The following is a 17,074-nucleotide window of genomic DNA, read 5'->3' as shown; positions in this document are numbered from 1 at the left end:
ATAAACCTTTAAAACATTCTTCCTGATTAGCAAGTGATCAATGTGGTTGATAGCAGCCAACTGCTTTGTACACTGAATTCCTTTAGAATCAACATCCAAGACACATATTCCCTTAGCTGACTCAGCAGTTTCAAAGCATCTACCTATGATTTTGGCACTTTACAAATGGTATTTGTAATGTAACAGGGGTCCCCAACTGTGGCCTGTTAGGAACCAGGCTGCACAGCAGGAGGTGAGCATGAGCCAGGCAGGGAAGCTTCATCCCACTCCCTATCCCCTGAGCAACATGACCTTCCCAACTCCCTTCTGTGGGAAAACTGTCTTCCACGAAAACTGGTTCCTGGTGCCAAAAAGGTTGGGGACCACTGATGTAGCTTGAGGCTTTCCTCATACAACAGACTGTTTAAAATATTGTATTGAGGTTGGTATAAATATATACAGAGATAGCCAAAATGTACTGGAAGATAATTATGTCCCATGGAGTTTGTATATTAAAAATCAAGAAGCATTCTACCAAAAAACTTAATCCGAAAGGCCTGAAATGAGAGAAACAACTGAAGGGACTTTCTAGAATCACGAGAGTGTTCAGAGAAGTTACGACCTGCCCTGGATTTCATCCACGAGAGGAGGAGGCAAGAGCTTCACAGTTTGAGTTAAAACAGATGGAGTAGAGGAAAAATTAAACATTCAATAAACCATTATACAGTACAGGTATTGCACAATCACAATGAAATAATTTGAAGCCTCATAGTCACTGTTTTTCAACAATGTCACAGGAAATTGCTCTATGTTATGAACGAATAATCTGAAAACCACGGTACTTAATATTTACAGTTTCTGTTTACTTTCATTTCTTATTCTGGCATTCAAGGAAATGCAAAGTAAAATCCAAACTTTAAAAATATTAAATGTTTTAGAAAAGTGATACCTTTCATTAATTCCTAAAATCTTTATTTATGTTGCTTCTTTTAGTCAATGCAAAGCTCTATCCTGGTAGCTGCATATATGCCCTACAGTACTTAGCATGTAACTCATCTCTTTACCAGAGCCCTTGAACTTCCATAAATCTTCTTTCCTGAAGGAACTGTGAATACTCCTTGGGGAATGATGGCATGCTACTGCTCAGAAGTAGCAGAGGACAGCACAAAATTCCTTTCCTCTATACTTCTAGAAGCTAGATAATATAAAACTACTGATCTTCTGAAAATAATGCACAAAATATCAAACTGCTGAGTGTCAGGCTTGAAAATATTTTTCATTGCAATTCCAGGACCAAAAATGGAAAAAGGGACATAATTATATGACTGTACAATAAGTGCACTATAGGTGCTGGGTATGATATAACCCAAGCTCACATTTAGGTAATAAAGACTAGGGCATAAAAGTCACTTAACAATATTCCTCATCTAGAGGAAGAGTAGATTTATAGCTCATAAATAACCAAGGTCTAAAAATGTCTGACTTTTCTATGAATCAGAACAGCAACTACAGCTTATACTGCATCAAAACAACTATTGAGGACGTGGAGTTAGGGGACAAGTGTCCAGAAGTAACCATGGCGAGGTGGGATGGAGAGAAGAAATGTGAATGGCTATAGGAGAAGCAATGTGTCAGACTTCACAACCTAAGTCAGGGACCAGAGAAGCGATTTACTGGCTCTCAACTCACCTTTGCCATTTGAGCTTGAACCCCACTCGCCTTCAGGGCAGACACAGCTTTCTGAGCAGCTGCAGGACTGTCAAAGTCGACAAAACCATAACCTGAAATGCAAAATACATTTTGTTTTTCAGCCATTATTTCCTGATTATGGAGAGAGGAAAAGAATGACTCCATTTGGTTTCTGATGCAGGCAACAAAAACCGAACACCCTGCAGATCTGACAGGTTTCAAGCCTTGAGAGCAGCAACACAGCAGCATCCTCCTCAGGCAGTGTTGCCCTGCGGTCCTGCCCTGTGGTCCTGCTCTGTGGTCCATCACAGTTTGGTACGTTTCCCTTAAAAGTAAAGACCCAGCTTTGCCCCTTGCCAATCCTTTTCTCAGGTGTCTTGTGTTTACTGACAAAAATGACATCTAAGTTACCAACTGAGGTTAAAAGACAAGAAAAATCAATTTCAGAGAAACAGCATTTTTAATGATTTGGTAAGAAAGATGAAGCCATCCTATGGCACTTACAAATAACAGAAACAAAATTATATTTGTTTTGTAGACTAAACTTTATTTTTCAAACAAATTAAGTTCAACCATTAGCTACACAAAATAATCTAAATGTTAGTCCTTGATTAAAAATAGCAGTACCTATTTACCTAAAATACAGCTCATTGTGATCTCCCTTCAAATAGAGCTAGGGAAATGTGTGTCTAGATACCCAAAATAACTGTTCCCACAGTTCACGTCCTGAAATCGAAAACATCACAAAACAACAAGTAGTCAAATAATCTAAGAAAGGTCCTGGTTCAAAGCTTATTTTCCCAGAGCTTTACAAACAGTTTTAACAAGCTGCTGAGCTATTTTCCCTGGCCACAACATACCAAAGCCAGGAAATTAAAAAAAAAGGAGGGGGAGGGTTGGGTTGAGGGTAGGATTGCTACAAAATAAGCACATGGATGGTATCTAGCAGTGAAGACTAGTAAAAAGCAGTAAAGAAGGAAAACTACACAAAAAACAGGACTTACGCCAATTAAGAGCAACAGTTCCTTAATCAGTCTGAGCACCACTGTATTAAAATCGGCAATTAATGACTTTTCACTGTGATAACGCCTCAGTTATTGAGAAAAGGTTAAATTATATTTAGCAGAGTGTTTAAAAGACCAGAGTACCTGGCAAAAATACCAACAGAGATTTTCTAGAAACTCAAACCTATTATAAAATTAATTTAAAAAATTTTTTACTGATTTTTTAAAAAAGATTTTTTTAATTAATTTTTTTTTTAGAGAGGGGAATGGAGGGAGAAAGAGAAGGAGAAAAACATCAATGTGTGGTTGCCTCTCACGTGGCCTCCAAAAGCCAGGCATGTGCCCTAGACTAGGAATCTAACTGGTGACCCTCTGATTTGCAGGCCAGTGCTCAACCACTAAGTCACATCAGCCAGGGCTTTTTTTTTGACAGAAGGAGAGAAACATTTATTTTTGTTCCACTTATATATGCATTCATGGTTGACTCTTGCATGTGCCCTGACCGTGATGAACCCACAATCTTGGTGTATGAGGACTCTTGATGGACATCATCTTGATGTAGATGCTCTTACCAACTGAGCTACCCAGCCAGTACTTAAAATTAATTTTAAATGGTAAGAATATTTTGAAAAAGAAAAGCACTATTTGGAGGTTGCATAGAAGAGGGGCCAGCCCTATCATTTATTTATGGATAGTATAAAGATACAGTAATTTAGAGAGTAAGATACTTGTGTCAAAACAAACATATATGAGAGGAGACTCCCAAAAACTTGGAGTTTATTTATAAAAATTGTGTATTTATTCTTACATGTTTCAACTTCAGTCACCTTCAAAGTACTCTTCATTTGATGCAATACACCTAACAGAGACATTTTTCCCACTGCTCAAAACAGTTTTTGACTTCATCAAGTTTGATGCCTTTTGGTTCTTCCACCATTTTTTGTTTCACCTCTTCTACAATGGCAAAATGTTTTTTTTTTGAGAACTTTTTTCATCCAGGGGAAACAAAAAAAAAAGATTCAGGGCGACACTGGGTGAATAGGGACAGTGGTGCGTGGGGGTCATGCCATTTTGAGTCAAAAACTAAACACTCAGTGTGACATGAGTAGGTGTGCTTGTAAATCACCCATCACCAAATGGGCAAATATGTTGACAGATTCTTCAAAAAAAGTTAACTGAAACCAAACGTAGCCTTTCATGACACCAGCTGAGACACTGATACAGATGGGTCAGTCCCTAGAACACTCACTTAGTGGGGGAAGCCTGTACTACAAGGCGCCTGCCCTCCAGAAGATAATTCTGTTTTTTTGAGGGTTGCCCCTCAGATACCAACAAGACTAAAAAGAAGGCTTCAGAACAGTTTGAAGGTGGGTGTGCAACCATAGTACCCGAAGTACTGACTGGTAACAAAATAAGTTGTAATGAAATGAAGTAGACAACCTAGTATAGAAATAAATGTTTTAGGAGAGATGAGCGTTAAAGCTGAAACAAGAGGCAGCTTCTTTCTATTACTTGGAATTGGATTGAAATAAGGCTTAATTTAATTTAGGCAGTGGAGATACAGCCAGGTTGGAAAGAAAAAGAGGCTGGCCCAGGTGAAAGAGGTTGTTATTCAATCACAAAGTTAGAAATTAGGTTAAACATATTTTTAGGTGTTTTTAGAAATCATCTATTAGTGTCTTCTCCGAAGACACCCACTGGCACACACACACTCATTGTCTAACTCTCATCCATATTTTATTACCAAATGCAGTTTTAGCAGGTCATAAATGAACACCACGCTACACTGAGATGATTTAAGTCTTGCTGGTGGATGTTTAAGTTTCCCCCCAATTTTGTTGTCAGTAAATTACAGTAAGCAGAAGATCTCAATTTTGATGTTACTATAGTTGAAGTTATCTGCTCAGGTACTGTATTATTTTATCTTTTTTAAATAAAGTATGTTTATTGATTTAGAGAGAGAGAGAGAGAGAGAGGGAAAACATCAATTGGTCGCCTCCCGTAAGTACCTTGACCGGAGATGGAACCCATGACCTTTTGGTGAATGGGACAACGCTCCAACCAACTGAGCCAGACTGGACAGGGTTATCTGTTATTTTTTTATTAAGGAAAATCCATAATGGTTGTATTTTAGTTAATTGTTTACATCCTTTTTGGCCTTTCCAACCACATTCCAATTATTTCATAAGTATCTGCCGAAAACTAATATAATAGGTAAACATGCAATCTTGTGCTCTTTCATTTTCTCTCATATTACTTTCAATGAAACATAAGTATATAAATCTTTGATTTACACGGGTCCTATGGGTTTCATTATATAAATATATATACAGATATTCTGAAGGTGTGATTCACTAGATAACACAGCACCCTCTCTCTGGATTCCCAGGAGTTTTCAGGGCTCAGCACCAGGAACAGTTATGGTGCTCAGGCTTCCTGGACTTTCCTCCACATGGTGACAACTGAATCAAGAGAATAGTTATGTTTTCTATTTCTGCATTGGTGTCTAGCAAATACAGGGCCATTTCTGTAGTAACCTTCTGTTTCCTGCTCTTATCCCTATTTTCCCTTTGGTCTGACTTATCTTCACTCATTTTGTGTGTGTGTGTGTGTGTGTGTGTGTGTGTGTGTGTTGGTCTTATATGCAATTTGTACGCATCAATAATCAATCAGCATTACAATAAATACCTTACAAGTTTTTCTTGCGGGGACAGTTCCTGAACATGGCATGTATATTCCAATAGTAGTCCCCCTTTACCTGCAGTTTTATTTTCCTTGCTTTGGGTTGTACGTGTTCAGCTGTGGTCTAAACCCATTAAATGCAAAATTCTGGACATAAGCAATTCATATGTTTTAAACCACAAGCTGCTCTGAATAGCATGATGAAATCTCATGCTGTCTTGCTCCATCCTACCAGGGCCGGAATCATCCCTTTGTCCAGTGGACCCATGGTGCATACACTGCCTAGCCATCTAAGTTATTAGATTATTAGAGGGAGATCACATTCACGTAACTTATAACAGTATATTGTTGTAAATGTTCTACTTTATTATTAGTTATTGCTAATGGTTACTGAGCCTAATTTATGAATTAACCTATAGCAAAGATATGTATGTATAAGAAACACATAGAGGATGCAGGGTTCTGTACTATCTGCAGTTGTAGGTAACCACTTAGGCATCTTGGAACGTATCTCCCATGCACAAGGGGCAACTATTATACCAGTGCCAAAAATATCTGAATACCTATTCGCTAAAAGCTGGTAAAAACTTAAATGTAGAACAACTGAATCATGACTTTTTAACTAAAGTACATGTTATTCAGAGCAATGTTTCCTTCAGCTTAATTTTTGCTCTTGGGCAGAGACTCTAACATATGTTTTGTGACAAAAAATGATCTGTGATCACTAAGCTCTTTAATTTCCATATATAAAATTCTTTGATCTGTTCAGCCTCAAAAAAATTAGTATAAAACACAAGCAGTTTTCATTTATACTAATACTCTTATGTGCTACACTAATAATGCATTATCCATATTCATTCATACACCTACCTTCTCAAGTTATTACATGGTTAACATCTTACTTGTCTTCATTATGAGCTACATGTTGTTATTTCTTCTCATTTGTTCTAAGACTTTTTTTTTCAGGAGCTCTTACATTTTCGCTTCCAAGATATTATAAACTCATTCTCTCTCCTTACTCACTGACCGACAAACCCACCAGGTATCTGCTGACATCTGTTCATAAGGCATGTGTGAGACAGAGTCCTGAAAGCTTTCTATCATCTTCCCCTCCCCCACAAGGCATTAGCTCAAAGGTTCCAATACATACTGTATATGAAATCAGTTCTGAATTATTTCTACCCTTATTTCAAATCCCCACAAATCTCTCCACTTATCTTTGGACCCTTTCCAACTGTTATGGAATTTTATCATGATAATATGTTAGATTTAGCATTACCATTTTTTAGTCATACTCTTTTGAGACTGTGTTGAGCATTTTGGGGAATTTTGATTTCTAAGGAACAGTTTCTTATTGGAGAAGAGTGTATAATAGTAGTCTTCAGTGTAGGGCTGTGCTGGAGAATTCAAGCAGGGAGGCTCCTGAGTTCTTTCCCTCACCCATCTAGGGTAGCTCTGCCTTTTAACACACTGTAAGATTCCTCCCACCCTTCCTCCCTTTCTTCCTCTTTCTCTCTTTCCTTCCTTCCTTCTTTCCTTTCCTTTCTTCCCCTCTCTGTTTTTGTCTCTCTCTTCCTCTCTTTCCGTCCTTCTTCCTTTCCCTCTCTCTTTTCCTTCCTTTCTTCACCCCTCCCCCCACCTTCTTTCTTTCTTTTTCTTTTTTTTTGGATGGGGAGGAAAAGTAGGGTAAGGCTATAAAAGGCTCTAAAACCACTTGGCTACTGTGATTTCTCTCTTGGTCTGAAACTACTTTTTGAGATTAGCTTCCTGTTGTACCTGCATGAGTCCATTTTTCTTTATAAAACCCAAAGTATTTTTTTCTGTGTCCCTGCTCTCCCAAATCATTTACAAATATGTTCAATATGACTAATCTAGGCAACTAAGTGTAAACATTTCAGCCTAGAATTTAACTTTCTCATTTAATTCATTAAAATATTTATTGAGTACCTCTCTACATAAAGCTGCTCTATTCACTGTCCCAAGGCAAAACTGCTTTAACGGGCCATGTTGATTACACATGGGCTTAGATATCTTCGACAACAGCTCCTTTAAATTTAGGAGCTTTGAAGAAGAGAGAAATACAATGAACCACTTCAAGTCTAGATGAAAGGAAATGGCTGGCTTCTAAGGCGAGGCCCTAGCACAGGGTTCATTTACGGTCTTTGCCTTTTTCAGATTGTGCTAAGCCACAGCCGCCACCACTACTTGAAAAATGGGGGTCTAATTAACGAGGAGATTTGCCTTCTCTGCCTATTCCTGTCAACCTTATTTCAATTCAAGGGGTCGGTAGTTAGACTCAAAGTCAGCTGACTCCATTCTTCCCCTTTCCTAGAAATCACATGCCCATTGTTAAGATGCTAGATCATTAAAAGTCAGAACCACAGAGCATCGGGGCTGCCTATTGGAGATGCCTCTTCTCCCAGCTCATGAGGCTGGATGAGCTCATCCTAATTACACAGAAAACTGAAGGTCAGTGCATCAAATTAATGCAGCAGCATATTTCAAAGGGGCGTGTGACCTCCACTCCTTATTACAATTTGGTCAGTGAAAATGCTTCTCTCCTCCCTGCTGCCAATATTGTCAACAGGCATTCAGCAGAGAACAATTCAGAGTATTGAAACATGTAATTAAGTACTGCTTAAAACTACTCTATTCTAATTAATAGAGCCAATTTGCACAATATGTAATCTTTTCAGTTCTTTAGTACAGTCCAGTGGGCTTCAGTAAGCAGCTCTAATCTCCTCAGGCTCAGCAAAGAAAAGCTATTTTCTAACTCGACTCTCCTTTTAAGAGCAGGGGCTAAATGCCAACCAGTATTTTGCATGTGAACTCCACTGGCGTCAAATCTGGGATTCTGGCACACTGCTAGCTGCTGTTGGGTTTCTAGCCAAAACCCGACCAGAGACAAACGTAAGCAATATGCTGACATTGTGCAAGACAGAAACTGGGTGACACATAAGATTTGGTTTTTAATAAAATGGAGGTAATTTTGAAACCAGAGATCAGGTTTAAAATTCCACCGCTTTTCTAAAGCTATGATTTAGCAAATCATCAGCCAAGGAAACACACCTTTGCATTTGTTCGTTGTCTTATCCAAAATTGCCTTCGTGGAGACTATTTTGCCATATCTAAAAGACAAAAAGGAAAAAAAAGTTATAATCAAGGAACTCTTATTAATATCCAGAAAACACACATACTTTTCCAACATCTGCAAATTTTAAAGTACAAAATGTTCCTGACTATGGTACAGGAAATGAGAACTCGAAACTCAAAACTGAAGTTAAAAAAGGGAATGGCTAGGCCCCCCACCCACTGGAACCTCTGGATTATAGTTTGATGTTTAGATTTGAGGAGTGAGCTACTTACCTGACAATCTTGGGACCCCCCCCCCCCCCCAAAGTGGAATGTGAGCTCTATAGAAAACAATTTCTTCTAATAGCACTATGTCTGTGGTCAACTACAAAACCTAATGCAAGGCTACAGAATTATTAAAGGAAAGTACTATGATCCATGTAGCCTTTAAAACTAATCATGAGGGAAAAAATGCCTGCATTGTATCTATTCATTTAGGTTTGCAGGCAGGCCTGTGTAGCTGCAGCTTGTCAAAATAAGGTGCGTGTGTGTATGTTTAATACATTTGACTAATTTAAAACAGCTCTTTTGATACCTAGTATTTCAATAACTTAATGTTTATTCACACTTCTTTTAACTCTAATAATGATATACTCACTAATGTGTATATAAGAATGGACAATCAAGAATAGAAAACAACAAATAAGGAGTTAAGCGTTAATTTTATAATGTGTTCAAATCCTTACTGTACAATGGAAGTTGGGGGAGAGAAGGAAAAAATTCAGAGCATTGAGTCCATTTAGTCCATTACCACTTAAAATGAAATGGCAGTGCTGCTTAAATGTGTATACTAATCCTACACCTTCTCACTGCAACCAGACCACAGTGTAAAAGCACTGCTGTACTTGTCTTCTGGAAACAAAGATAGAGCAGCCTTTAAAAAATAATTCTGAAAAATTATTGGGACTTTGAGAAATGCACATAACTTACTTCATGTGTCTGAGACTCACTTCCTCATTTACAGACTTAAGTTCCAAAATTTTACACACACACACTCTTAAAATTTTCATTTTCTCTAATGCTGCTTTCTTATGTTGATTTGAAGGACTAAAAAGAGTCTTAAAAGTTTTAGACAATGAAAAGTGTCTGTGTCACGTTTTAAACCATTTTTGAGTACTGTAGGTTTCTGTTTCATGCATCCAACAAACTGAAAGACATTTATCCAGAAGAAACAAATGGCTTGAGCCACCTCTCTCCCTTAGTCAGACTTCACTGCGTGTAACCTTGTAATCAAATGATTATTAAGTAGGCATGAAAGTAAAGGTAATTTAAGGTTCAAATGACAATTACATCCAAGAGGCATAATGCTGCACAAACACCTTTAATTACCTGTAGAGGTTCTGAGCATTTATAAGAGCATTAACACAGGTCACTGAGCTGACACAAAAAAATGATTAAAAAAAAATCTGTAAACCAGGGAAAATACATGATTTAAAGGTCACCTTTAAGCAACTACTTACATGATTCTACCTAGGTTATTTACATGCTTGATGTTTACCAGCACTCTATCATTTGCACAAGTTTTAGCTGAAACTCAAATTGCATCCCTGCCTTATACCTTTTCTGAAATTAGAAAGTTGTTGTAACTCCAATTAGGATAAGGGGTTTGAGAGTCAGAGATTAAGAGACTTTAGTTGAAGTCGCAGAGTTCATGGTCTTTTGTAAACTGAATAGAAAAAAAAAATTAGAGAAGGTCAGGGGCTGGCTTTCTACCTTCTGGTTGTGCTCTGCACATCGATGATGGAAAAGACAGACATGGAGAAAGGGAGATGTGGGAAGTAGCAGAGAAAAGGCCCTCGTGGCACTGAAGCTACCAAGGTTTTGAACTCTTTGCTACTTTTGGCACTGCTCTTCACTTCCACATCTGGGCACCCAGCACCTCTCTCTGCCTCTGCTCTCTCCCGGGGTCTCACCCTGCCCTCCCTTTCATTGGTTCTTGGCCCATTCTGCTTACTCCTCTCCCTCCTTAACCAGGTATTTTCATCATGGTTAATATTCAGTCCTCAACCCTTCCTAATCCTAGTAAATTTATCCAGTGGCCTGGTTTTAATTAATGCATCTTTGTTGGTGATGCCCATTTCATCTCCTGGGTTTCCTTTCCCCCCACCAAATACTATCAAAGTTTTCATTTTTGCTGCTTCCTCTTTTAACTTACATATCCTAGTATCTTATCAAGATACTGAAGTATTTAGTTCAATATCACCTCAAGCCCACAATTTTCTAAATCCCATCCTGAAGAACCCCAAACCCCTCTTTTCCTATCTCCCCTTTATGTCTCTTCTCACTCGATAGCACTGCCACACTCACAATCTTTTCCACCAAGTGTGAGTTCTGTGAAACATCATCAACCCAGCCATTCCTGAATCCTGTCAGTCAGTAACTCTTCTGGGTTTTGTCTCTGATATGTGTCTAATATTTGCTCCTTCTCTTCACTGTGCCTAGATGTACACAAACAGCACATAACAGAACCAGCCTCTGGTCCTTCCAGCCCTGTCTGCTGCATGCATTTACCTTTAACATCTCTTTAAACATGTCCCTCGTTTTCCCCTTGCTTAAATCTGAAAAACCTGTTATAAAGCATTATCTTCTATGAAATCACCCCTAATCTCCTCAAGCCACTTAGTTGGACATTTTATAGCAAACCGGAGAGGCTTACACTGACTCACTATGCCAAGCACTTTGTATGTATGATCTTATTCAATTAACTTCACAACAATCTTAAGGGGTAGGTGCTATTAGTCCCATTTTTGCAAAAAAGGAAAACAAAAGCTCATAGATATTTTAAACACAAGATCTTGACCCAAACCCCCAAGGCCAAAAATGTATTGTATTTAAGTTTTCACTGGAATTTATCTATGAAACAATGTTTCCTTTAAGATTTTCTCTATTATGGAAATGGAACAGATTTATTTTTCAAGTTGTTTTTCTTTTAAACATGAGAAATAAACATGTAGCTCAGTGCTGAAAGAGGGGTGAACATGGATGGGGAGTACAGGAGAAGAGACATTCTGAAATTTATCATTTTACTTTTTATTGAGGTTTTTATCATCATTTGTGGGTTAAGACCAAAAGACCAGGACTTTCCAAACAGTCAGAAAACAGCTTTCACTCTGTCTGTGGAACTGTCGCATACTGGCCTCCTTGCAGTCTAGGGGGTCAGGAAGGTGCTTGTCTGGGTTACCAAGGAGTGCTGAGGGCTCCCTCTCCTTATGGCTGCTTTTTTGGGCTGTCCATTCGGGTACGACACTCATAGCACATAGGCTCTCACTGAATTACGAAGTCTTGGAGGATGTAGCACTTTATATCACTCTGACTCCACCTGAGCTGGCTCCTCAAAGGTGCTGCTGCAGCACCATGCTATGGGAGCTGAGTGCAGAACAAGTAGTTTCAATCATGAGAGGGGATCTAGAATATAAAGGAGAGCTGTCTATCAAATGGCACCCAAGGAATGGAAAAGAGGTGGCAGCTCGAGAGGTCACCATTTCCCTCTACCAGTTTTAATGCAGTCAGATTTAATAACATGGGGCAAGGGGGAGGGGAGGGGAGGAGAAGCCATGATGATGACTGACATTTAGTTTGATATGATTGTGGATCACCAGGGCCTCATAGAGTAACAGACACCTGGGTACAAGTTCATGAAGCAACCAGATTTTCACTTCCCCTTGTTCCCCTTGGCAGCCTAATTTGTAAAATAAATAAATAAACAAACAGAAAAACAAAAAACATTAAGGACCATGGACATACAATGTATTATCAGCAGAAATAGGCCTCCTGAATGGAAGAATTCACACTCTCGGAACACAAAGAGATGCACGCCCAAGAAAACAAGCTAACAGACTTTTATGGGGAAAATGTGAATATAAAGATTCTTTGGGCTTTACCAGCTTCAGAGTAACGAGGCTCAGACCACAGCCCTGACTACCTAGAATATAACAGTGTTTGCTAAGAGTAGATAATCCATTCCAGAGAAAGCTCTGGCAATAAAAGGATAAAAAATAACTAAGAAATGTGACTACAAAATAATTAGTATTTCAAAGGAGAATAACAAGTAAAAACTCACATTTAAACCTACTGGCCCAAGTGAATTTGGCTGACAAAACCTTCTGCTAGGCATCTACCAACATTTCTTCTGTTTGTACTGTAGCTTAAATAAGTCATCTTCCCCATTTCCAATTAGAGCTCTTCTTTCATCTTCTGTATATAAAATCTAAGACTATTTCAGTTTGCATTTAGTAAATAAAGCTTAATTTTCTCCTCCTTAATTTTCTACCCCATCATTTAGTTCCTCCTAAATTCTACCTTTTTGTTAATGTACCTTAATTACAAAAGAAATGCATGCTTATTGTAATTTGAAGACACAGGAAAGTAGGTTGAAATATTAAAATCACCTGAAGTGCTGGATCTGAATGTTAAATATTAGTGCAAATCGTGATGGATTTTGTCCCATGTGAGCCTATGTATGTGCACATGTGCATGAGCACACAGACACACTCGAAGCTTTTGAACATTCCCAGTTAGGAGCCAAGACTCTGGAGAGTGGCGTCTACTCCACTCACCACCAACAGATGGCGATAATGGTTGATAAGTTATTTTAATATTAGTCATTCTAGTGGTGAATTCATTTAAAGCACCATGGAGTCGTCAGCAGTGTTTGTGTTAGTTTTAGAACATTATTAAACCTGAAAAAGCATTACCTGTGTGGGAAACAACAGTAAGAAGTGCATACTTATAATGTAAATATAAAAAGATTTTAAGTTGGAAAGAGGGTGGGATACTGCTCATACATGTTTTCAATTGGTTTTATTTGTTTTAAAATCTGTCTCTGAAGGAGAAAGAGGGATGCACACATTCTGAGAGATGTTGTGTCCATTCAAATAACAGCAGCAAGGAGAGATCAGGGATCGAAGTGAGAAAAAAACAACAGAACTTCTGAGTATGTGGCTATCACAACAGCATTAATACTGGAACACCCATGTGTGCCCTAAGCGAGTTAATTCAGGGAATAATAAAAGTAACGGCTTACATTTACATAGCTTTTATTTGATGCCAGGCCCTGTTCTAAGTGACTTAGGTCTTTCATTTTAGTCTTTGCAACAACCTTTTGAGTAGGTACAGTATGACTCTCACTATATAGATGAGAAGCTGAGGGGCAGAGCCCAGTATGGGACCTACTAAAGCAGCAAAGTTGAGAAGCAGGAGCTTTGCTTTGCCAATAGTATTGACTGACAGCTGCAGAAACTTTGGTTACCAAACACAGATTGTTCCAAAGATTCAAAGCAATTCCCACCTTGAATCTGCACAGCTCCGAACTAGTGAGGGGATGAGGGCAGACTCCTTAAGACAGATGGTGACCCCACTCAGGAAGAAGTTACTTGGTTTTCTGGGGAGGCCACGCTGTCTCATTTGGAATTAGAAGCCCACCAACAGAACCCGTGAACAGTATCGGGGAGGAGGAGGCAGGAATGCCTTTAAAGCTTCCAAGGAGTGATTCCTGTATCTATTTGATGGGACTCAAAGCCAAAACCCCTCTTGCTATTTTAGACTTGTTGAGGGAAAAGGAAAAAAAATACACACACACAGACTCCCATACAAAGATGATACTGTGTAAGTAATTTTCTAACTTGCTTTTTCTGCTGCTTTATTTTTTAAATGGCCTCCCAGGAAAAGAAGATTTACTAAAATCTGCTTTAGCTCTTCTAACAGTGGTTGACTTGGGGAGGGGGCCAAAGTATAAATTACATACATTCATTTTGCTAATAGAAAAATTTGTTGGAGAGTAAAAAATAATAATCAAAAAGTAGAAAGAGTCATTCATTCTTGCATTTTGAATCGTCACAACCTTGAATCATTCTGCTGGGTATATTTACTTTATTTAACTTGATATAAGAAGTGGTAACCATTTAAAGACGAGATACAAGACATGTAAATTTTAAAATTAGGCAATCAATACCAAACAGATTTCGTAAACCTTTATGTTTTTGGCCCTGAAGATTTTCAATGTTCCTGTAAGACTAAATATTGACAGTATAGAAAGATACTCCATTTTTCATTCCAGCAGTTTTGGCTTAACTCTTCCACTTGATTACTGCCTGTACCACTTGTGTTGAATAGCTGGGAGCGTCTGTCAATCAGTGATTCCTAGGACCTGGGATACATGCAACAGGAAGCAACATCTTATGCAGCTAGAACTGGAGCCCAGGTTTGAGGGAGGAAAATGCTTGATGGGAAAAGATGCCATAGCCCTAAAGGTCAGAAACAAACCTTGTGCTGAAGGTGAATGAAACACAGGAAACACAAGTATAGTTGAGAAAGAGATCAGACCAAGAAATCAACCCACAAATATTTAAAGCACGTTTTCAGCATGCCCTTCACCTTAGAAAGCCTATAAGAAATATACAAGATGCCAGTCCCGCCATCAGGGGGACAAACTTTTGGGGGATATAAAGAATTTTTAACATTAAAACATAACTAAATGTTGTGATCTTATATGACAAATGCTAAATTAAAAGGGGGAAGAAACATAGGAGAAAGGTCAAGTTCACCAAAAAAGACTTTGGGGAAAGCAAAAATACTGGTGGGCTATGGAGGACTGTACACAGAAGAATCTAATGCAACATATGCGTGGGAGGAACAGTAGAAGCTGAGTCCAAAAAGGTCCTTGTAGGACCTTGGGTTCCAGGAAAAGGAGAGAGAAAACAGAACATGGCGGAGGTTTTGCAACTGCAGAGAGATATGATGAAAGCAAGACTTTAGTAAGATTAATGAAAATGCTGCAGCTAGAATTAGCAGAGAGCGATGTCACATTTTATGTTATTGTGAATTCTTTTTGGGCTTTGACTCAAGCAATAACACTCAAGTTCAAGAAATTAAAATGAAGAAATGAGAAGAGGTAGGAGATGAATGGAAAAATTCTAAAGGACAAAAAAAATTTGAGACAGGGAGTTTCTTTGAGCTCACCTTAAATGCTCAACCTTTTTTCCGAGGAAAACCACTCACAGTATCTCTGCTATGAAAAGCCAGGGGCTTGTCTCTGGGAAAGCAGGGAAGGTGGAGAGCAGGAGCCACTGCCACAAATCACTTCTCTGAAATGTCCTGGAAAGGACAGTGAGTTTCAGCCCCCCTCACAGACCTAGAGCTCATAGGTTAGAGAGGACTTAGCAGAGGTGCAGAGCATCCTCAAGGAGTCTAACCCTCATTTAGGCTGCTTGCCTTTATAGCATGTGAGCTGATGAAGAATAAATTCCAGAAGATTTGGGACAAAGTATCACATTTTTCAAGAGAAAAAAAAATACATGTATGTCTTCATGTCTGATTTTTAAAATCACATTAAAATTTTAAGAAAAACATATCCTTTCAGGATACTATAAAATGGTAATCAGCACCCAGACTTTTGGATTAATAACCTCTTCTCACTCAATTTAGACCCATTCCTGCTAATCTGACTTCTCAACATTTCTGGGTGGCACAGCTGATCTATTGTAAATGCTACACATTAGTAACAACTGATGCTGTTTATTGCATATATGTCTTGAACTAAATAATTCACATAGAGTGTACAGGAAAACTACCCCACTAAAAATGGCTAAGATGCATTTTTGCCATATTCTATGCAAAACTTATAACTCTCTTCTAAATAAAAAGCACTTTGTAAAGCATTTGATTTATTACACAGATTTGCTATTATAGTTTAGTATCCAGCCTATTATGGTCTGCAATCAAAGTAGAGTATCTTTACACTATTTTATGGGCTTTTAAGAGCACATAGCACAAAGGGTCATTTACATCATCATATGACACTATTTTTGCCACAAGTCACTGTTCTGTAGCACTTATGGATACAGTCAGATGGCCAGACCCAAATTAGTGCTCCCAAGAACTAATATGTCAGAGGAAAATCAGACATGCTGAAAACAGGACCCAGAATTTTGTAGGTAACATGTAGATTATCTATCATAAAAATCCCTAGAAGTCTCAAACACTGATTAATGTCTAACTTTTAAAACAAACGTAATTTGATTACAGAAACTGGTGTTTCATTTCTGAATTGAATGTATGAACTGACAATGATGGAACATTTCTTAAGTTCTCTTACTCTCCTACCAAAACCTGTAATGTACTGTCTTTGCTTGGATAACGTCACTTTCATGTTTCTGTAGTACTTTACTCTCCTGTACTGCAAGAGCAACAGTGCTATGTTGGAACAATGACAGAGTCGCAACCAAAGACAACTACCCTCAAGGGCCTGTGGGGCCGGTGCCCAGCTCTGGGATTCTGGCGTGGTTGGCTGGCTTCATTGACCCGTTCTGCAAAGTGGCCCCATGACACTACCTCACAGGACTACTGTTAAGAGGCTAGCACTGTGTTTGACACATAACAGATGTTTAATAACTAATAAATGTTACCCATTTTTCTGCCCTTCTCCAAATAATGGTCCTTCTACTTCTTATACCACATGAGAGCACTAAATTAGATTATCTTTTCCCCTTCATATGGACTTGGTCTTATGCTACAAAATGTTAAGAAAAGGTGGACCTATCATTTTATAATTACTTTTGAGCACAGTTCTTTGTATATTTTAAGTAATCAAT

At 38.5% G+C, this 17,074-nt stretch overlaps 1 protein-coding gene across 8 annotated transcripts in view; it reads right to left on the bottom strand.

Moving 5' to 3' along the window:
• Window positions 1-17,074, bottom strand: part of RBMS1 (RNA binding motif single stranded interacting protein 1) — a 205,847-nt gene that overhangs the window by 34,694 nt on the left and 154,079 nt on the right. For all 8 annotated transcript variants that reach the window (XM_028510725.2, XM_028510728.2, XM_028510729.2 and 5 more), the window contains exons 3-4: window positions 8,424-8,482; window positions 1,669-1,760 (exon numbers count right to left, since the gene is read on the bottom strand). In XM_028510725.2, the coding sequence (XP_028366526.1) occupies window positions 1,669-1,760; window positions 8,424-8,482 (151 nt within the window). The remainder of the gene's footprint in view (window positions 1-1,668; window positions 1,761-8,423; window positions 8,483-17,074) is intronic.

Source organism: Phyllostomus discolor, chromosome 4 (genome assembly GCF_004126475.2).
Source record: "Phyllostomus discolor isolate MPI-MPIP mPhyDis1 chromosome 4, mPhyDis1.pri.v3, whole genome shotgun sequence".
Classification (NCBI taxonomy): Eukaryota; Metazoa; Chordata; class Mammalia; order Chiroptera; family Phyllostomidae; genus Phyllostomus; species Phyllostomus discolor.
This window is presented reverse-complemented; position numbering and strand designations above follow the sequence as displayed.